General features: G+C 46.3%; 1 protein-coding gene across 2 annotated transcripts; it reads right to left on the minus strand.

Moving 5' to 3' along the window:
• Positions 1-832: 832 nt before the first annotated feature.
• On the minus strand, positions 833-18374 carry LOC140194853 (zinc-binding protein A33-like). 2 transcript variants are annotated; one of them, XM_072252133.1, is made up of 6 exons: positions 17950-18374; positions 17182-17277; positions 16564-16797; positions 14668-14690; positions 14462-14580; positions 833-1874 (listed from the first exon to the last, which is right to left on the minus strand). In XM_072252133.1, the coding sequence occupies exons 1-6, from the start codon at positions 18358-18360 to the stop codon at positions 1342-1344; spliced, it is 1416 nt and encodes a 471-aa protein (XP_072108234.1). In that variant the 5' UTR covers positions 18361-18374; the 3' UTR covers positions 833-1341. The 2 variants fall into 2 exon arrangements, with proteins under 2 accessions (XP_072108234.1, XP_072108235.1); XM_072252134.1 differs by lacking the exon at positions 16564-16797.
• Positions 18375-22039: the final 3665 nt, after the last annotated feature.

Genomic DNA, 22039 nt, shown 5'->3' on the forward strand with positions numbered 1-22039 from the left:
CTGCAGGCGCTGCAGGAGAAGGACGTGATGGACACAGTGGGGTGGTTCCCTGAGCAGACCGTCCAGTTCATCTGGCAAAATGCCTCATCGACAGATCTCACCAACAGGTACCAGGACCTCGCCTGGCTGGCGGTGAGAGGGGCCCTCCCAGTCAGATCTCTCCTGTACGCCCGGAACAGTTCCTCCACACCCCACTGCCCACGGGAGGACTGTAATGGGGTGGAGTCGGTGGCTCACCTCTTTGCACACTGTGGGTTCGCGAAGAAGGTGTGGAGGAGAATGGAAGGGACAGTGCTAAGATTCATCCCCAGCAGCTGCGTAACTGGGGACTCCCTGATCTACGGGCTGTTCTCGGGGACGCACACGGAGACCAACATCCGGTGCTGCTGGCAGATCACCAACTCGGTGAAGGACGCTCTTTGGTCAGCCCGAAACTTGATCTACCAGCACATGGAGATGTCCGTGGCTGAATGCTGCCGACTGGCACATTCTCGCCTGCAGGAATACGTGCTGAGGGATGCACTCAAACTTGGTGCTGCCACCGCGAAGGCCCGTGGGGAAGGACCACGGTTTAGGGTTCGTCACCCACGGGAGTGTGAGGGGTCGGGTGGGGAGGGGTATTCCCCTCATCAGCGGTGTGGATAGATGAATCAACATGGTGCCCCAGGAGTGGGTGGAATTGTTCATTTGGGAAAGGAATTAGAGCCAACGCCTGCCTTTATTGTTGATAATTTTATTGTAAATAAGTCTTAACTCTTGACCAAGGGTTGAGAGTTATCGAACGATTTATTGTAAACATCTTTCATTTGTATATGAACAGAAAGTCAACGCAGAATTTTATTATAAATAACTTTATTTATTGAATAAGGACTCAGGGTCAATGCATGTTTTTTTATATGTATATAACTTTATTTTGTAATATTTCTAAATGAAGTATTTTTGGAGAAAAATATATAAAGAGGCAGCAGCAACCTGCACAGGTGTGCTGATGGTGGAGTATACCATCTTTAATTGGATAATTGAGTTAATTAGCTTTTGGTTGGTCTAGGGGGAGGGCTTAGCAGTTATAAGCCTCAGGTTACCAAGGCTTTGGGGTTAGTTTTCTTTTGTGTTTATTCTGAGGGTGGCTATATATATTGTTTCTTTTTTTCCAGTTTTTGTCTTGTTTTGAGGTAAATAAAAGCACCTCAATCTAGTTTTGCGACTCAAGCCATCTGGTTATTTTTCTTAAACAATTGACCCACAGTTTTTTGTGACACTCATCTCATGTTTATTTCTCTCTCCGCATATTTATATTTACAGGGACTTTACTCCTGAGGCCTGTCACGGGACCCGATCCGTTTACAGATCCAGAGCGGAACCAGAGAGAATTCTCAGCCACTGGTTTTCATCCCAAGTCGCGAATAAAGGATAAAGTTCCCCCGTGAAATTATTCCCAGTGAAGGTGTGGAGATGGGATTTGGTCTCCACGTTGTAAAATGAAACTGTCCCGGACTCGTAACTGAGATAAACTCCCACCCTCCCGGGGATGGGACCGGCAGGGAGACGGGACTCAGGGGAGGAGGCAACACTGATCTCGTCATCAACCCGCCTGATGACCCAGAATCCGGTCTCTGGACTGATTTCGACCTCTCCTTTCCTCTCCACAGACTCTGCGGCGACTCCCAGCCTCCAGTCCCGAATTCCGGCCACCTCCACCTCCCAGTAATGTCTCCCTGTTGTGAATCCCTCCGATCCCAGCACAGAAAACCGTTTTGTGAACCTCTTATCGGCATCAGGGAGATCCCTGCGGGTCCAGGTCATCCTCACACTCTTCCGATCCTCAGACACCTCGAGCCGCGGATGCGCCGATTCCACATCCAGAGTGACAGAGACTTGGGGGAGGGAGAGAAACAGAGAATTAGAGAGGCCCCGGGTACAGGCGGCGAGGCTCACGCAGCGGGGCCGAGAAGCTGGGCAGCACTGTCCCTGGTACAGTCAGGTGGCCAATAGGAAACGTCCCCGAGGTTTACCGCAACTCCAGTGGATGGACAACTAGCATCTCCCCGCGGTTTTTCATCGGGTGGAGAGCAGAGTTTTCCCGATCAACAGACACAACATCCTGGAGCAACTCAGCGAGTCAGGAGTATGTGTGGAGAGAGAGATGTACAGACCATGTTTCAGGTTGATATATGTTCTCAAGAACAGAAAGAAAGAAATTGGGGAGATAGCCAGTCGACGTGAGCGAGTGAACGGGTGGATTCACATGGGAAAGGGGTAAGTGAATACTGGATGGATTTAAACAGGAGGGCACAGAGGCCCTTCGGCCCTAATTGTTCATGTCGACCAATTTACTTTAATGAGCTAGTCCCATTTGCCCATTATTCCTTTACGCCTTTCTTATCTACACACCTGCCAAGACGTATTTTAAAACATTGTAACTGAATTCACCTCTACAGATGAACAAGGGTCCATTATAAACTTAGATAACCCTCTTCATTGTCCACTATACCATGAATTTTAGTGTCATCCTACTAACTATGTCACCTAAAATCTCATCCAAATCGTTGATATGAATGACAAACAACCGCGGCCCCAGCACCGACTTCGGCATGTCACAGGTCTCCAGTCCACGGTGCAGAGATTTCCAAAGAGACAGTGACTCCTGACTCCTCAGACGGGGAAACATCCTCCCTGCATCCTGACTGTTGAGCCCTGAAAGAATTGTGTGTTGCCCTGAGATCTCCTCTCATTCTCCTAAACAGGGAACAGAGAACATAGAACAGTACAGCACAGGAACAGGCCCCTCATTCAATCTGACAGAGAACATAGAACAGTACAGCACAGGAACAGGCCCCTCATTCAATCTGACAGAGAAAATAGAACAGTACAGCACAGGAACAGGCCCCTCATTCAATCTGACAGAGAACATAGAACAGTACAGCACAGGAACAGGCCCCTCATTCAATCTGACAGAGAACATAGAACAGTACAGCACAGGAACAGGCCCCTCATTCAATCTGACAGAGAACATAGAACAGTACAGCACAGGAACAGGCCCCTCATTCAATCTGACAGAGAACATAGAACAGTACAGCACAGGAACAGGCCCCTCATTCAATCTGACAGAGAACATAGAACAGTACAGCACAGGAACAGGCCCCTCATTCAATCTGACAGAGAACATAGAACAGTACAGCACAGGAACAGGCCCCTCATTCAATCTGACAGTGACTGATGGAAGCCGGCATGAATCCCTCCTCCGTGCCAGTTCACCAAAACCGCAGTTCCTCAATCTTTCAAACTATTGTCTAACCCCAACTGAAATGTATCCAATAATCTGGCCTCAACCAATCTGCTAATATTGTGTAATCCCAATGTAAATGTCAGCGTTTTGGGTTGAAACCCTGCATCAGGACTGAGGTTGGAAAGGGGAGATTGCCAGTATAGAGAAAAGAAATGGAGCGATGAGACGAAGTCGGAGGTGATTGTGGACTGAGGAGTGGTGAAAAATTGCGGGCAGGTTGCCCCAGGAAGGGGAGATGTGTGATGTGGGCTGGAGCTGGGAGAAAATGGGAGCTGAATGATAGATGGTGGGAAGCACACATAGAAATGGAGTGAAGTGTGGGATTCTTTTCTATTTGGCTGCCAACAACCAGTGTTGTTCAGCAGGGGTCGCTGTTGCGACCGCTTCTCTTTATACTGTTTATCAAAGATTTACATCAAGGAATGAACTGTCCTGTTTGCAGATGATATGAATATTGGTGGAGCGGCAGATAGTGTTGAGGAAACAGATTAGGAGAATAGGCAAGAAAGTGGCAAATAAAATACAATGTTAGAAAGTGCATGGCCCGGGGGTTGCAGTGATGTCATCGTCCAGAATGGCAGCTTAAATCAATAGCTCCTCCGGAAAAACGCTTATTTTGCCCCGTTAATCCATCAAATATAAGATCTTTCAAAAATATCTCAGTTGATAATGGGGGCAAGAATGAGGGAAAAGAATGGAGATTATAAAAAAGCATCACAGTTGAGCCTATGGACGAGAGAGGTGCAACGAGCGGCTCTCCTACCGGAACGCATGGTCGCGAGGCTGACGATCGGCCTCGTTCAGGCGAAGCGGCAAATATGGGTTTTCTGAGAGGATGTAATAAAATATCTTATTTTATTAGAAACTCCCTCCATTTCTGTGAACTAGTACACTTACGTTGATACCTCCATGTTATTGTCCAGTCTTCCTCAGAGATTATTATCCCTCCTTCCTTCTCCCATTTTGTTTTAATGTATGAAGTCGCTGTGTACATAATTCTACTGATGCTTCTGCACACATCTTCAGTGATAGAAACTACAGCACAGAAACAGGCCTTTTGGCCCTTCTTGGCTGTGCCGAACCATTTTCTGCCTAGTCCCACTGACCTGCACACGGACCATATCCCTCCATACACCTCCCATCCATGTATCTGTCCAATTTATTCTTAAATGTTACAAAAGAACCCGCATTTACCACCTCGTCTGGCAGCTCATTCCATACTCCCGCCACTCTCTGTGTGAAGAAGCCCCCCCTAATGTTCCCTTTAAACTTCCCCCCCCCTCACTCTTAACCCATGTCCTCTGGTTTTTTTCTCCCCTTGCCTCAGTGGAAAAAGCCTGCTTGCATTCACTCTATCTATACCCATCATAATTTTATATACCTCTATCAAATCTCCCCTCATTCTTCTACGCTCCAGGGAATAAAGTCCTAACCTATTCAACATTTCTCTGTAACTGAGTTTCTCAAGTCCCGGCAACATCGTTGTAAACCTTCTCTGCACTCTTTCAACCTTATTGATATCCTTCCCGTAATTTGGTGACCAAAACTGAACACAATACTCCAGATTCGGCCTCGCCAATGCCTTATACAACCTCATCATAACATTCCAGCTCTTATACTCAATACTTCGATTAATAAAGACCAATGTACCAAAAGCTCTCTTTACGACCCTATCTACCTGTGACGACACTTTTAGGGAATTTTGTATCTGTATTCCCAGATCCCTCTGTTCCACTGCACTCCTCAGTGCCTTACCATTAACCCTGTATGTTCTACGTTGGTTTGTCCTTCCAACGTGCAATACCTCACACTTGTCAGTATTAAACTCCATCTGCCATTTTTCAGCCCATTTTTCCAGATGGTCCAAGTCCCTCTGCAGGCTTTGAAAACCTTCCTCACAGTCTACTACACCTCCAATCTTTGTATCATCAGCAAATTTGCTGATCCAATTTACCACATTATCATCCAGGTCATTGATATAGATGACAAATAACAATGGACCCAGCACTGAACCCTGTGGCACACCACTAGTCACAGGCCTCCACTTAGAGAAGCAATTCTCTACCACCACTCTCTGGCTTCTTCCATCGAGCCAATGTCTAATCCAATTTACCACCTCTCCATGTATATCTAGCGACTGAATTTTCCTAACTTAACCTCCCATGCGGGACCTTGTCAAAGGCCTTACTGAAGTCCATGTAGACAATATCCACTGCCTTCCCTTCATCCACTTTCGCAGTAACCTCCTCGAAAAACTCCAACACATTGGTCAAACATGACCTACCACGCACAAAGCCATGTTGACTCTCCCTAATAAGCCCCTGTCTATCCAAATGCTTGTAGATTCTGTCTCTTAGTACTCCCTCCAATAACATACCTACTACTGACGTTAAACTCACCGACCTATAATTTCCCGGATTACTTTTCGATCCTTTTTTAAACAACGGAACAACAAGAGCCACTCTCCAATCCTCCGGCACTTCACCCGTAGACAGCGACATTTTAAATAATTCTGCCAGGGCCCCCGCAATTTCAACACTAGTCTCCTTCAAGGTCCGAGGGAACACCCTGTCAGGTCCCGGGGATTTATCCACTTTAATTTTCCTCAAGACAGCAAGCATCTCCTCCTTTTTAATCTGTACAGTTTCCATGGTCTCACTACTTGATTCCCTCAATTCCATAGATTTCATGCCAGCTTCCTTAGTAAGTACAGATGCAAAAAACCTATTTAAGATCTCCCCCATTTCCTTTGGTTCCGCAGAAAGCCGACCACTCTGATCTTCAAGAGGACCAATTTTATCCCTTACAATCCTTTTGCTCTTAATATACTTGTAAAAGCTCTTTGGATTATCCTTCACTTTGACTGCCAAGGCAACCTCATGTCTTGTCAGCCGATGTTCCTGGAATCATCGGGTGTTTCGGGTCTTCCAACATCATACAACCTCCACCAGGTGACCCAGCCGGGGCTGATCAGACCCCAGCTTGTGTCCAAATGTCTAGCTACTTATGACTCCATGGCTCTCCTCTTTTGAGCCACAGCCATCTTGAGGCCCTCTCTGCCGCATCGGTGGTACTGCGGATGGCTCTCCTCTTCCTGTCTCCCTCGATGCCCAAAATGCTGAAGGCTCTAACTAAAGAATGGGCTACGAAACGCCTACGACCAACATCCGCTGGGAGACACCTCGCTCTCCATCCAGCCTGCTGCAGCTTCCTATCAACCCCTCTCTTCGCCGTTACCTCCAGAATTTGGTTAACATCTTCATCTAACTTTGTGTGAAGGCTTTGTGTGTCAATGCAAGGAGCATTCGTAATAAGGTGGATAAATTGAAAGTGCAGATTGTTATTAATGATTATGATATAGTTGGGATCACAGAGACATGGCTCCAGGGTGACCAGGGATGGGAGCTCAACGTTCAGGGATATTCAATATTCAGGAGGGATAGACATGAGGGAAGGGGAGGTGGGGTGGCGTTGCTGGTTAAAGAAGAGATTAACGCAATAGAAAGGAAGGACATAAACCGGGAAGATGTGGAATCGATATGGGTAGAGCTGCGTAACACTAAGGGGCAGAAGACGCTGGTGGGAGTTGTGTACAGGCCACCTAACAGTAGTAGTGAGGTCGGAGATGGTATTAAACAGGAAATTAGAAATGTGTGCAATAAAGGAACAGCAGTTATAATGGGTGACTTCAATCTACATGTAGATTGGGTGAACCAAATTGGTAAAGGTGCTGAGGAAGAGGATTTCTTGGAATGTATGCGGGATGGTTTTTTGAACCAACATGTCGAGGAACCAACTAGAGAGCAGGCTATTCTGGACTGGGTTTTGAGCAATGAGGAAGGGTTAATTAGCAATCTTGTCGTGAGAGGCCCCTTGGGTAAGAGTGACCATAATATGGTGGAATTCTTCATTAAGATGGAGAGTGACATAGTTAATTCAGAAACAGAGGTTCTGAACTTAAAGGGGGTAACTTTGAAGGTATGAGACGTGTTTAGCTAAGATAGACTGGCAAATGACACTTGAAGGATTGACGGTGGGTAGGCAATGGCAAGCATTTAAAGGTTGCATGGATGAACTGCAACAATTGTTCATCCCAGTTTGGCAAAAGAATAAATCAAGGAAGGTAGTGCACCCGTGGCTGACAAGAGAAATTAGGGATAGTATCAATTCCAAAGAAGAAGCATACAAATTAGCCAGAGAAAGTGGCTCACCTGAGGACTGGGAGAAATTCAGAGTGCAGCAGAGGAGGACAAAGGGCTTAATTAGGAAGGGGGAAAAAGATTATGAGAGAAAACTGGCAGGGAACATAAAAACGGACTGTAAAAGCTTTTATAGATATGTAAAAAGGAAAAGACTGGTAAAGACAAATGTAGGTCCCTTGCAGACAGAAACAGGTGAATTGATTATGGGGAGCAAGGACATGGCAGACCAATTGAATAATTACTTTGGTTCTGTCTTCACTAAGGAGGACATAAATAATCTTCCAGAAATAGTAGGGGACAGAGGGTCCAGTGAGATGGAGGAACTGAGCGAAATACTTGTTAGTAGGGAAGTGGTGTTAGGTAAATTGAAGGGATTGAAGGCAGATAAATCCCCAGGGCCAGATGGTCTGCATCCTAGAGTGCTTAAGGAAGTAGCCCAAGAAATAGTGGATGCATTAGTGATAATTTTTCAAAACTCGTTAGATTCTGGACTAGTTCCTGATGATTGGAGGGTGGCTAATGTAACTCCACTTTTTAAAAAAGGAGGGAGAGAGAAACCGGGGAATTATAGACAGGTTAGCCTAACGTTGGTGGTGGGGAAACTGCTGGAATCAGTTATCAAGGATGTCATAACAGCACATTTGGAAAGCGGTGAAATGATCGGACAAAGTCAGCATGGATTTGTGAAAGGAAAATCATGTCTGACGAATCTCATAGAACTTTTTGAGGATGTAACTAGTGGAGTGGATAGGGGAGAACCAGTGGATGTGGTATATTTGGATTTTCAAAAGGCTTTTGACAAGGTCCCACACAGGAGATTAGTGTGCAAACTTAAAGCACACGGTATTGGGGGTAAGGTATTGGTGTGGGTGGAGAATTGGTTAGCAGACAGGAAGCAAAGAGTGGGAATAAACGGGACCTTTTCAGAATGGCAGGCGGTGACTAGTGGGGTACCGCAAGGCTCAGTGCTGGGACCCCAGTTGTTTACAATATATATTAATGACTTGGATGAGGGAATTAAATGCAGCATCTCCAAGTTTGCGGATGACACGAAGCTGGGTGGCAGTGTTAGCTGTGAGGAGGATGCTAAGAGGATGCAGGGTGACTTGGATAGGTTGGGTGAGTGGGCAAATTCATGGCAGATGCAATTTAATGTGGATAAATGTGAAGTTATCCACTTTGGTGGCAAAAATAGGAAAACAGATTATTATCTGAATGGTGGCCGATTAGGAAAAGGGGAGGTGCAACGAGACCTGGGTGTCATTATACACCAGTCATTGAAAGTGGGCATGCAGGTACAGCAGGCGGTGAAAAAGGCGAATGGTATGCTGGCATTTATAGCGAGAGGATTCGAGTACAGGAGCAGGGAGGTACTACTGCAGTTGTACAAGGCTTTGGTGAGACCACACCTGGAGTATTGTGTGCAGTTTTGGTCCCCTAATCTGAGGAAAGACATCCTTGCCATAGAGGGAGTACAAAGAAGGTTCACCAGATTGATTCCTGGGATGGCAGGACTTTCATATGAAGAAAGACTGGATAAACTGGGCTTGTACTCGTTGGAATTTAGAAGATTGAGGGGGGATCTGATTGAAACGTATAAGATCATAAAGGAATTGGACAGGCTAGATGCAGGAAGATTGTTCCCGATGTTGGGGAAGTCCAGAACGAGGGGCCACAGTTTGAGGATAGAGGGGAAGCCTTTTAGGACCGAGATTAGGAAAAACTTCTTCACACAGAGAGTGGTGAATCTGTGGAATTCTCTGCCACAGGAAACAGTTGAGGCCAGTTCATTGGCTATATTTAAGAGGGAGTTAGATATGGCCCTTGTGGCTACGGGGGTCAGGGGGTATGGAGGGAAGGCTGGGGCGGGGTTCTGAGTTGGATGATCAGCCATGATCATAATAAATGGCGGTGCAGGCTCGACGGGCCGAATGGCCTACTCCTGCACCTATTTTCTATGTTTCTATGTTTCTATGTAACTGCTTCCGCAGTGAAGTCATGTTAGCTGCAGGCCATTTGATCCGCCTCCTGTTAGACTTCATGTTCGAGGGATTAGTTTGCAACACTTGGAGGTTCCGGACACTATGGGGTGACTCCGGGCCTGGCCCCTCCTTCGACTCACCAGGTTGGACACCTGCACGTTGTGCTGCTCCTGCTCCCGCCAAACACTCATCCTCGTTTGGTGGATCTTCAAGCCGCGATCGTTATTGCAGATCTCACCTCTCTTTTCCTGTTTATATATTGGAAAATAAATCCTCTTGTGTATTGTTGGCTAGCTTTTCCTCACATCTCATCTTTTCTCTCATGATGCTATTTTTTTGCTGTCTTTGACTTCCCGTGTCTAATACACAGTTACCTCACCCTCCCTTTAGAACACTTCTTCATCTTTGAGATGTATCTATCCTGCACCTTCTGATTTGACCCCAGAAACTGCAGATTTGCTGTTCTGCCACGGTCCCTGCTCATGTTCCATTCCAATCTGCCTTGGCGAGGTACTCTCTCATGCCTCTATCGTTCCCGTTACTCCACTCTCATACTGATTCGTCTGACTTCATCTTCTCTCTCTCTAACTATGGAGTGAATTCTATCAATTTAACATAGAATCAGTTCCTTTACCTTAAGCTGTCTGATCAAATCTGGTTCACTGCACAAATCCCACTCCAGAATTTCCCTTCTCCCCGTGGGCTCAACCACAAACTGTTCTAAAAAGCCATCTCGGAGGCATTCTACAAATACCTTCTCTTGGGATGCATCTCCAATACGATTTTCCCAATCTAACTGCACATCGAAATCCCCCAGAACCACTGTCACGTCCATTTTACAAGTCTTTTCTTCCTCCTGGAGTAATCTGTATCTCCTATCCAGGCTATTATTTGAAGGTCTGAATATAACTTCCATCGAGGTCCTATTACCCTCACACTTTCTTAACTCTACGCACAATGATTCTACATCATTGTAGTCTGCAGTGGCCAATGCGATCATGTTTGCTGTTGTGTGCTGGGGCAGCAGGCTGAGGGTAGCAGACACCAACAGGATCAACAAACTCATTCGTAAGGCCCGTGATGTCATGGGGATGGAACTGGACTCTCTGACGGTGGTGTCTGAAAAGAGGATGCTGTCTAAGTTGCATGCCATCTTGGACAATGTCTCCCATCCACTACATAATGTCCTGGTTGGGCACAGGAGTACTTTCAGCCAGAGACTCATTCCACTGAGGTGCAACACTGAGCGACATAGGAAGTCATTCCTGCCTGTGGCCATCAAACTTTACAACCCCTCCCTTGGAGGATCAGACACCCTGAGCCAATAGGCTGGTCCTGGACTTATTTGCTGGCATAATATGCATATTACTATTTAATTATTTATGGTTTGATATTGCTATATTTATACTCTATTCTTGATTGGGGCAACTGTAATGAAAATCAATTTCCCCGGGATCAATAAACATAGAACATAGAACATAGAATAGTACAGCACAGTACAGGCTCTTCGGCCCACAATGTTGTGCCGACCCTCAAACCCTGCCTCCCATATAAGCCCCCACCTTAAATTCCTTCATATACCTGTCTAGTAGTCTCTTAAACTTCACCAGTGTATCTGCCTCCACCACTGACTCAGGCAGTGCATTCCACGCACCAACCACTCTCTGAGTAAAAAACCTTCCTCTAATATCCCCCTTGAACTTCCCACCCCTTACCTTAAAGCCATGTCCTCTTGTTTTGAGCAGTGGTGCCCCGGGGAAGAGGCGCTGGCTATCCACTCTATCTATTCCTCTTATTATCTTGTACACAAAGTATGACTATGTTGTAAATAAAGTATGACTATGACTATCTTCCAATCCTATGCCTCCTTTCTCTGAGGATTTGATTCATTTTTTTTTTTTTTACCAACAAAGCCTTTCCAGCCCAAGATGGCATGTACTTAAGTTGAAATAGAATCTACGGGGTAGCTAACTCACAGAGAAGGAGGGGAGTTTATGGGATTTGCTGTCAACAGATGCTGCAGAAAGAGGCATAATTGCTAAAGCCAATCCTAGATCACACTCCTGGGAATGTCACCCTGGAGTCTGTCTGTGAACTGTGATGTGACGACACGTCAGAGGGCAGCTCCGTGCCACAGAACAGACAAACTGGGTAAGGACAGCACATTTCATTCCTAAATGGTGATTTGCGCCTGTCTATTTGTCTGTGTGTCACACTCTAATGAACTCAGATGATACGTTTGTGTGTGTGTGTGTGTGTGCGGGTACGCGTGTGTGGGCGCGCGTGTGTTTGTTATAGTGATTATTAGTGTACACACTGATGGAGAGTGAGAACATTGAAGTACTTCTATGTTACAGTGTATGATCACATGTCTAGTATGTGTCGACAATCTGTGACGTGTGTGAGTTGTTCAAATAAAGAAATTACTTTGTCGGAAGAGAATGGTTTTCCAAGTTACTGAGGGAAACAATCATAGGACCATAAGATATTGGAGCCGAAATAGGCTATTTGGCCCATCGATTCTGCTCCACCATTCCATCATGGGCTAATCCCATTCTTCCAGTCATCTCCACTCTCCTGCTTTCACCCCATATCCTTTGATGCCCTGGCTAATCAAGAACCTATCTATCTCTGTCTCAAATGCACCCAATGACTTGGCCTCCAGAGCCACTCGTGGCAACAAATTCCACAGATCTACCACCCTCTGACTAAAGTAATTTCTCGTCATCTCAGTTCTAAAAGGACGTCCTTCAATCATGAAGTCGTGCCCTCTTGTCCCAGAATCTCCTACCATGGGAAATAACTTTGCCATATCTAATCTGTTCAGGCCTTTTAACATTCGGAATGCTTCTATGAGATCCCCCCTCATTCTCCTGAACTCCAAGGAATTCAGTCCAAGAGCTGCCAGACGTTCCTCATACAGCAACACTTTCATTGCTGGAATCATTCTCGTGAATCTACTCTGAACTCTCTCCAATGTCAGTATATCCTTTCTAAAATAAGGGTAGCAGGGCCTTAAGTTGGCCCTAAGGGTGTGGTCGACCCTTCCCTTGCAATTCGCCCCAGGTCCAGCTGACCCGGCCGTTAGCTCCTGGTAAGGGTCACTTGCTCTGGGTTACGAGCGATGGCCAACGGCGGACCCAGCAGGAGACTGGTGGGGACGGCGGAAGAGCTACGACCTTGGAAGACAATGGTTGTCTTGCAAGCAGATGATCTACCAAAAAGAGAGGTGGCGATCTCTTTAAACTCATCCTGCAGAAGGCAAAGGCAAACCATTACTGTAACCTGCCAAGTACATGATTTCCCAATATGTCAGTCTCAACATAGGATTGGGAGAGAGCGGCGTGGAGGGAAATCGTCCGCCAACTGGTAATTCCAGATGCGACCTAACGACGAAAATAAGGACCCCAAACTGCACACAATACTCCAAGTGTGGTCTCAGGAGTGCCTTATAGACCCTCAACATCACATCCCTGCTCTTATATTCCATACCTCGAGAAATGAATGGCAACATTGCATTCGCCTTCTTCACCACCGACTCACGCTGGATACCCTTTAGGGTATCCTGCACAAGGACTCCCAAGTCTCTTTGCATCTCTGCATTTTGAATTCTCTCTCCATCTAAACAATAGTCTGCCCGTTTATTTCTTCCACCAAAGTGCATGACCATACACTTTCCAACATTGTATTTCATTTGCCACTTTTATTCCCATTCCCCTAAACTATCTATGTCTCTCTGCAGGCTCTCTGTTTCATCAACACTACCCACTCCTCTACCTAGCTTTGTATCACCAGCAGACATAGCCACAAATCCATTAATACCGCAGCCCAAATCATTGACATAAATTGTAAAAAGTGGCTCTCCCAACACCGACCCCTGTGGAACTCCACTGGTAATCAGCAGCCAGCCAGAATAGGATCTCTTTATCGCCACTCTCTGTTTCCTGCCGATCAGCCAATGCTCCACCCACGCTAGTAACTTCCCTGTCATTACATAGGCTCTTATCTTGCTAAGCAGCTTCATGTGTGGCACCTTGTCAAAGGCCTTCGGAAAATCCAAGTACACCACAGCTATTGCGTCTCCTTTGTCTACCCTGCTTGTAATTTCCTCAAAGAATTGCAGTAGGTTAGTCCAGGCAGGATTTTCCTTTCAGGAAACCATGCTCGCTTTGGCCTATCTCGTCATGTGCCTCCAGGTACTCCGTAATCTCATCTCTAACGATCGATTCCAACAACTTCTCAAACACTGATATCAGGCTAACAGGTCTATAGGTTCCTTTCTGCTGCCTCCCACCCTTCTTAAATAACAGAGCAACATTTGCAATTAACAACGTACATTGCTGAGGCTCTGCCTGCAACCAGCCAATCCTTGTTGTGTATGTGCCTGAGGAGCTTTGTCAGGCCGGTTGTGCTGGGTGTGCTTCTCCCGAGGTGACATTCCTCAGGAGGGTGATCTTGACCGATGGCCATGCTGTGTGTGTGTCCGGACTCAGTGTCTCAATGCTTCCATTTGGTGGTGTGATTCCCACGTCCAGCAGGGGGCAAACCTGATCAATCGGAGTCTGCAGTCACAGACAGGTCCGACTGGGGAGCAGCGCCCCAGCGATTTGTGTATTTCTCTGACAACCCCAGTCACCACACTGATACCCGCTTTTATTCCCTACAATATCATCAAGTCAGTATTGAATTCCCAGCTCCGCTAGTAGATTCAGACTCATGTCTTGGTGTTCAGTGCAATGTGCCTGGGATCGGGACACAGTGGTTCATCTGCCAGTCCCGTGTATTGGTTGTACTGTGACCCTATGCTGGTGTGTTCAAGGGTCTGACATCTCCAGCTGACCATGTGACAGTGATGCCCCCCCCCCAGTCGGTGGGGTTGATGTGGAATTAATTTCAGTTCCCCTTCAGCCCAGTAGTTCAGACAAATTATGCTTCAAATTATAACTTAATTGTCTCAGAAACAAAGAGAAACGAATCTATGAAAGTTTTACCTCGATTAATGGCATCAAGTGTTTCTCTGAGCAGAGCTTTCAACAAATAGGGATGATCGAATTTTCCAACCGGGAGGGCCTCATCTGTCACTGACAATTCCTGGACATCGTCATTAATCCTGTAAATATTAAAGTAATGCTTATTAACCGCAATTTTGAACAATTTTACAAATCCATACAGGGTTTCATTAAAGAACGTGTCCTACCTTCTGTTCCGACTAGATTCCTCCTGAAATAAATAAAAACACAAATTTGTTTAGACTTAGACTTACTGTCCACGTCCTGAATTTCATCCAAATCATTACAAGGTGTTAAAAATTCCCACTCCCACAGTCACTCACAAACACACGAACCACAGAGTAAATTACAAAGAATGCTTCTTAAAGTTAGACCATAACTTACACCATATTTTCTATGTTTCTATGTTTCTGTGAAACTTACAGGGAAGGTGGGGCAGGTAGTGCATTTTTATCTGGATAAGATGTCAGGATGATAAGATGGAGGAATTTAAGATTAGTGATGGATTTGATGAGGAGTGGGTGGAGACAGTATCTATTTATGGTGAGATCTCAAGACAAAGATAAAACGTGCAAGAAATACAGTGAAGAGGATGTGGACCTCACTGCCACAGGAGTGGTAGAAGCAGAACAGCAGAGATTGAATGTTAATAGGGAAGCTGAAGAAACACATGAGGGACCATGGAGTTTGGGGCACTGTTGCTGGGTGGTGAGTAGGTGGGAGGAGGGTAGTGAAGGACGGAAATTGATAGAGGATAGACCGAATGGCCTGTTTACGATGAATGTAATATATTCCGATGTAAACCTTATTTTAAAATGCAAAAAGGCAGTGAAAGTTTCCCAAATTTGACGGAAACCGGATATGGAGGATAAGTCTGATGTGTGGGTCCCATTCTTTGTTCTCAGTGATTGACAGAGAGACCCTCACACCCACCACACCAGACATACTCACAGCCTCTGACTGGAACTGGGTGTCAATGGGGGTTTTAGAAGATATTTAATATGGTAAGTAAGGACACAATCAGCAGCTCTTGAATAGTTGAGTCAATTGTCTGGAGAGAAAGTTTGTTGCCATTTAGAAGTGCTGTGTGTAGGAGCAATGTATCTGCTTTCCGTCTGCATTGTTTTCTGTGTTTTGTGTTTACTATGGTAACTAGTCACGTGAGTGGGGTGTGGTAAAGGTGAAGGGAATAAGTTACGTATTCGTACTTGTTTTGGGCATAAGGAGCATTAAGAAGGCATGCAGAGCACAGGCCTTCATAAATCGTGGGATTGAGTTTAAGCGCCGAGAGGTAATGTTGCAGCTATATAGGACCCTGGTCAGACCCCACTTGGAGCACTGTGCTCAATTCTGGTTGCCTCACTACAGGAAGGATGTGGAAACCATAGAAAGGGTGCAGAGGAGATTTACAAGGATGTTGCCTGGATTGGGGAGCATACCTTATGAGAATAGGTTGAGTGAACTCGGTCTTTTCTCCTTGGAGCAACGGAGGATGAGAGGTGACCTGATAGAGGTGTATAAGATGATGAGAGGCGTTGATTGTGTGGATAGTCAGAGGCCTTTTCCCAGGGCTGAAATGGCTAGCATGAGAGGGCACAGTTTTAAGGTACTTGGAAGTAGGTCATAGAAGTGATATGGGGCGTAAGTGTTTTTTGTGCAGAGTGATGAGTGCGTGGAATGTCCTGTGGCGGTGGTGGAGGCGAAAATGATAGGGTCTTTTAAGAGACTCCTGGATGGCTACATGGAGCTTAGAAAGCTAGAGGGCTATGGGTAAAGCCTAGGTAGTTCCAAGGTAAGGACAGCTTCGGGGGCCGAAGGGCCTTTATTGTGTTGTAGGTTTTCTATGTTTCTATGCTTCAACATTATATGTTGCTAAGAATGGATCGAATAAGTATCTTCGACCTTTTTGAACGTCATTATTGGAGTGATTGGAGGGCGCGTCATGCAAGTATGACAATCTGTTCGAGGTCGCCAACAGTGGCAATTGCTTTGTTAGAATTTGCCTCTGTGCTGTGTTTATTACAAATATACCATTGTTCATTTAGTGCCCTTTGTCTGGAGCAAATTGAAATATGATCCCTCACCTTGAGAAATATCACACTGTCACTTTGATCTATCTGTTCCTTTAACTTAGGGATTTCCTGCTGATTTATCCTTATATTCTTTTGAATCTCACGAAGATTTTTCTCCATTGGAATTAGAATCCTCTCCTCTTCTTCCCTGAGATCCCTAAGAAAGCTCTGCTCTTTCTCAGTGATAATCTGGCGCAGTTCAGCAAACTGGGATGTGATGTGGGACTGAAGGCTGTGTGACTGCTCCTGTCGAATGAAAGGTGAAGATTAATTTACTGTATTGCTGTGTTGTATTTCCTGATGACATTAAGGTGACCATTCCGTCCATTGAAGACCATGCTAGTTCAACCCATTCCTTCACGTTTTCCTGAAACCTTTCCTTCCTCATGGACCCATTAACTCCCACCTGATCCACATTCACCCTCTCCCACCCTCACAGGGTATTTTTAACCCTGTCCTTGGGATGTCTCTGAAACTATCATGGTCACAGGGAGAACATGCGAACTCCACACAGACAGCACCAGAGGTCAGGATCGAACCCAGGTCACTGGAGATGCGATACTCTGCTATTCTGCTTTAAAGGGAGCAAAACTATCCAATAATATCGAAATTCCGCTCAGGAAGCCTCACCCGAACTCCGGAAATCTTCTCTTTCTGTTGCTGCTCCTTTTCCAGGAAGTCTGATGTCTTTTTTATGAGAGAGCCTAAGGAAGATTTTAGTTGATCCTGGAAGTCAGAGAGTGAAGGAAATTTGTTTTTAAAAAATGCAACAAATGAAACAGGTGATCAAACCCATTATCGTACACAAAATGGTGGAGGAACTCACTGAGTCAGGCAGCATCTATGCAGCGGAAGTAAACAGTCGACGTTTCGGGATGAGACACTTCATTGGGACTGAGAAGCAATGGGAAGTCAGAATAAAAATGTTGGGGATGAGAACCAGCTGATAGGTGACGGGTGAGACAACGTGAGGGGAGGGTGATAAAATGAGAAGCTGAGAGGGGCTGGTGGAAGAGGTAAAGAGCTGAAGAATGAATCTAATAGGACAGGACAATCGAGGATGGAAGAAACGGGAGGAACTGGGGCTGTTTGGGGCCCTGAATGGTGACGAGGGAGGAGGTGTAGGAGTCAGGGGTAGCACTTGTCCCGCTTGCAGGTATCAATGCCAGGAGGGAGATCAGTGGGGGTAGCGAGTGGATACGTGAGTTACGTAGAGAGTGATCCCTTCAGAGAGCGGAGAGTTGAGGGGAGGGGTGGAGGTGGGCTGTGGGAGGGAAAGCTGTGCTTGGTGGTAGAATCCTGATGGAAATAGCGAAAGTTCCGGTCAATAATATGTTGGTTCTGGAGGCTCGTGCAGTGTGGAGGATGGGATAAGTATCGAATTCGGGTTAGTTTTACCTTGTAGATTGTAACAGCTTCTTTAATCGGCATGAAATGGTGCTCTCTGTGTTCCTGCGCATCTCTACAGATCAGACAGATCAGTGTCTTGTCCGTTTCACAAAACAGCTTCAGTTCTTCCTCATGTTCCTCGCAGTGACGTTTACTTTCCTTCCCTTTCGGATTCAGCTTTAGATTTCGAGCTTTTTCAGCCAGATTTGCTAAGGCCTGATTGACCCTGAGGGTGCGGTCAGCAAACACCTCTCCACATTCCGGGCAGCAGTTTTTCCCCTCTCTTTCCCAACACCGTGTAATACAAGAGCGACAGAAGTTGTGCCCACACTCTAGTATAACCGGATCGGTGAAGAAATCCAGGCAGATAGGACAAATTACCTCTTCGGTCCAACTCTCGCCTTGTCTTTTCGAAGCCATGTTAACTCCCGGCACTTCCTGATTCAGAATGCTTTCACTTTCGGGGAGCTGCTTATCCCCTGCAGTACCGCGATTGTCCACTACGGGCGCTACAATCTCAGGGAATGAACATAGAACATATAATACTACAGCACAGTACAGGCCCTTCGGCCCACAATGTTGTGCCGACCATCAAACCCTGCCTCTCATATAAGCCCCCACCTTAGATTCCTCCATATACCTGTCTAGTACTCTCTTAAACTTCACTAGTGTATCTGCCTCCACCACTGACTCAGGCAGTACATTCCACGCACCAACCACTCTCTGGGTAAAAAACCTTCCTCAAATATCCTCTTTAAACTTTCCACCCCTTACCTTAAATCCATGTCCTCTTGTATTGAGCAGTGGTGCACTGGGGAAGAGGCGCTGGCTATCCATTCCGCTATCTATTCATCTTATTCTCTTGTACACCTCTATCATGTCTCCTCTCATACTCCTTCTCTCCAAAGAGTAAAGCCCTAGCTCCCTTAATCTCTGATCATAATGCATACTCTCTAAACCAGGCAGCATCCTGGTAAATCTTATCTGCACCTTTTCCAATGCTTCCCCATCCTTCCAATGATGAGTCGACCAGAACCCGACACAGTACTCCAAGTGTGGCCTAACCAGAGTTTTATAGAGCTGCATCATTACATCGCGACTCTTAAACTCTATCCCTCCACTTATGAAAGCTAACACCACATAAGCTTTCTTAACTACCCTATCTACCTGTGAGGCAACTTTCAGGATCTGGAGACATGTACCCCTCTGCTCTTCCACACTACCAAGTACCCTGCTATTTACTTTGTACTCTGCCTTGGAGTTTATCCTTCCAAAGTGTACCACCTCACACTTCTCCCGGTTGAACTCCATCTTCCGCTTCTCAGCTTACTTCTGCATCCTATCAATGTCTCTCTGCAATCTTTGACAATTCTCTACACTATCTACAACACCACCAACCTTTGTGTCGTCTGCAAACTTGCCAACCCAACCTTCTACCCCAACATCCAGGTCGTTAATAAAAATCACGAAAAGTAGAGGTCCCAGAACAGATCCTTGTGGGACACCACTAGTCACAATCCTCCAATCTGAATGTACTCCCTCCACTACCACCCTCTGCCTTCTGCAGGCAAGCTAATTCTGAATCCACCTGGCCAAATTTCCCTGGATCCCATGCCTTCTGACTTTCTGAATAAGCCTACTGTGTAGAACCTTGTCAAATGCCTTACTAAAATCCATGTAGATCACATCCACTGCACTACCCTCATCTATGTGCCTGGTCACCTCCTCAAAGAACTCTAGCAGGCTTGTTAGATACGATCTGCCCTTCAAAAAGCCATGCTGACTGTCCCCGATCAGACCATGATTCTCTAAATGCCCAGAGATCCTATCTCTAAGAATCTTTTCCAACAGCTTTCCCACCACAGATGTAAGGCTCACTGGTCTATAATTACCTGGACTATCCCTACTACCTTTTTTGAACAAGTGAACAACATTCGACCTCCTCCAATTCTCCAGTACCATTCCCGTGGAGAACGAGGATATAAAAGTCCTAGCCAGAGGCTCAGCAATCTCTTCTCTCGCCTCGTGGAGCAGCCTGGGGAATATTCCGTCAGGCCCCGGGGATTTATCTGTCCTAATATATTTTAACAACTCCAACACTTCCTCTCCCTTAATATCAACATACTCCAGAACATCAACCTCACTCATATTGTCCCCACCATCATCAAGTTCCCTCTCATTGGTGAATACCGAAGAGAAGTATTCATTGAGGATCTCGCTCATTCCACAGCCTCCAGGCACATCTTCCCACCTTTATCTCTAATCGCTGCTACCTTCACTGCTGTCATCCTATTCATCATCACATAATTGAAGAATGCCTTGGGGTTTTCCTTTACCCTACTCGCCAAGGCCTTCTCACGCCCCCTTCTTGTTCTTCTCAGCCCCTTCTTAAGCTCCTTTCTTGCTTCCCTATATTCCTCAATAGACCCATCTGATCTTTGCTTCCTAAACCTCATGTATGCTGCCTTCTTCCTCCTGACTAGATTTTCCACCTCACTTGTCACCCATGGTTCCTTCACCCTACCATTCTTTATCCTCCTCACCGCTACAAGTTATTATGTTGCTCTCTGTGTTCTATGGGAAAGAAAATATGGCCATTTCCGTATTAAGGTGGGATCTGAAACATGTAAAACAGATAGGAACAGAAATGAAAACTTGCCCATGGACTGCTCAAGCCCGGCTGCGAAAGGAGGAGGGTCGGGGACGGGGTTGTCAGCCACTGACACAGAAATGTCAGCTGATTCTCCACTGGCCTCATTCCTTCGATCAGAAGGAACTTCCCCTGGACGGTGATTGAAGTCGGGTGGTGAAGGGAGAAGCTAGCCGGCCGATCCACCCTCGGCGCTGGAATGGGGACTCTGACGAGCTGCTGTTGGCGGCCTGTGTCCCAGTAGGGGCGATGGGCTGAAGAAGAAGCAGAACAGAAATGAAGCCGGAGAGAAGAGCCTGGTTCAGTCTCAGTCAGGACCGAAAGGGGCACGTTCTGAAAAGAGAGGCACGAGAAACTGTAGATGCTGGCATCCCGAGTAAGAAACGTGATGCTGGAGGAACTGAGCGGGTCAGGCAGCGTCTGTGGAGAGAAATGTACAATCGACTTTCCGGGTCGGCATCCTTCATCTGAACTGCCTCAACCGAAATGCCGATTGTCCGTTTCCCTCCACAGATGCTGCCTGACCCGCTGAGTTCCTCCAGCAGCTCTTTTTTTGTTGTTATTTTTCTGGAGATCTTAAGAGGGTCAGACTGGGGAGTAAAACCAGGGTTAAGTAAATATTTAAAACAACTATTAAATTAGTTCATGCCAGGAAAATGGGGATGTGGAGAGAATATTATGCTGTGGGGAGACAGATGCAGTGGTGATGACCGATCTGTGGCTGCTGGAAAAAGTACAGGACTGGACATTCTACGTCACAGGGCAGAAAACTGTTTTTGTAAGGTCCTGAAGAAACTTTCTGACTAATCCCATGCCTGTCCCAGCTCTAATGGACGGCCAGTTTCCACAACTCTAGACAGAGCCCAGAAGTTGATTTTTAAGTATCAAAATAAGCATTATTCACCATGAAATGTTCACAAGGATAAACCGTGCAATGCCTTTACCCGAAGATCAGTGAGTCATCTGTCACGCAGCTGCTGTGGCACAGTTCCCTGCATCTTTCTCCACATATCCTAGCCAGCCCACAGTCCGCAAAGAGGTGAGTGACCGTCGCGTCTCCACTGCAGTAATCTCGGGCAGCGCACTGTGGGAGTGATCTCCGGGCATGCAGCAAGGATCAGACTGGGAGTGCCCCTCTCCCTATCAGCCAGGTAAGGTTTGGCACGATGATCAAAGTAGTTCATCGCCCTCCTGATGACTAGACACAAGGTAAAGGATTCGGCCCGGTACATCACGGGAGGAGGCCTCCCAACCATTGAGCATATCTATATGAAACGCTGTCGTAGCAAAGCAGCATCCATTATCAGAGATGCTCGCCACCCAGGCCAGGCTCTTTTCTCGCTGCTGCCATCAGGTAGAAGGCACAAGAGCCTCAGGACTCGCACCGCCAGGTTCAGGAACGGTTTCTACCCCTTGACCATCAGGATGACTACACTCACTTACCGTCCC

Source organism: Mobula birostris, chromosome 3, assembly GCF_030028105.1.
Source record: "Mobula birostris isolate sMobBir1 chromosome 3, sMobBir1.hap1, whole genome shotgun sequence".
NCBI lineage: Eukaryota > Metazoa > Chordata > Chondrichthyes > Myliobatiformes > Myliobatidae > Mobula > Mobula birostris.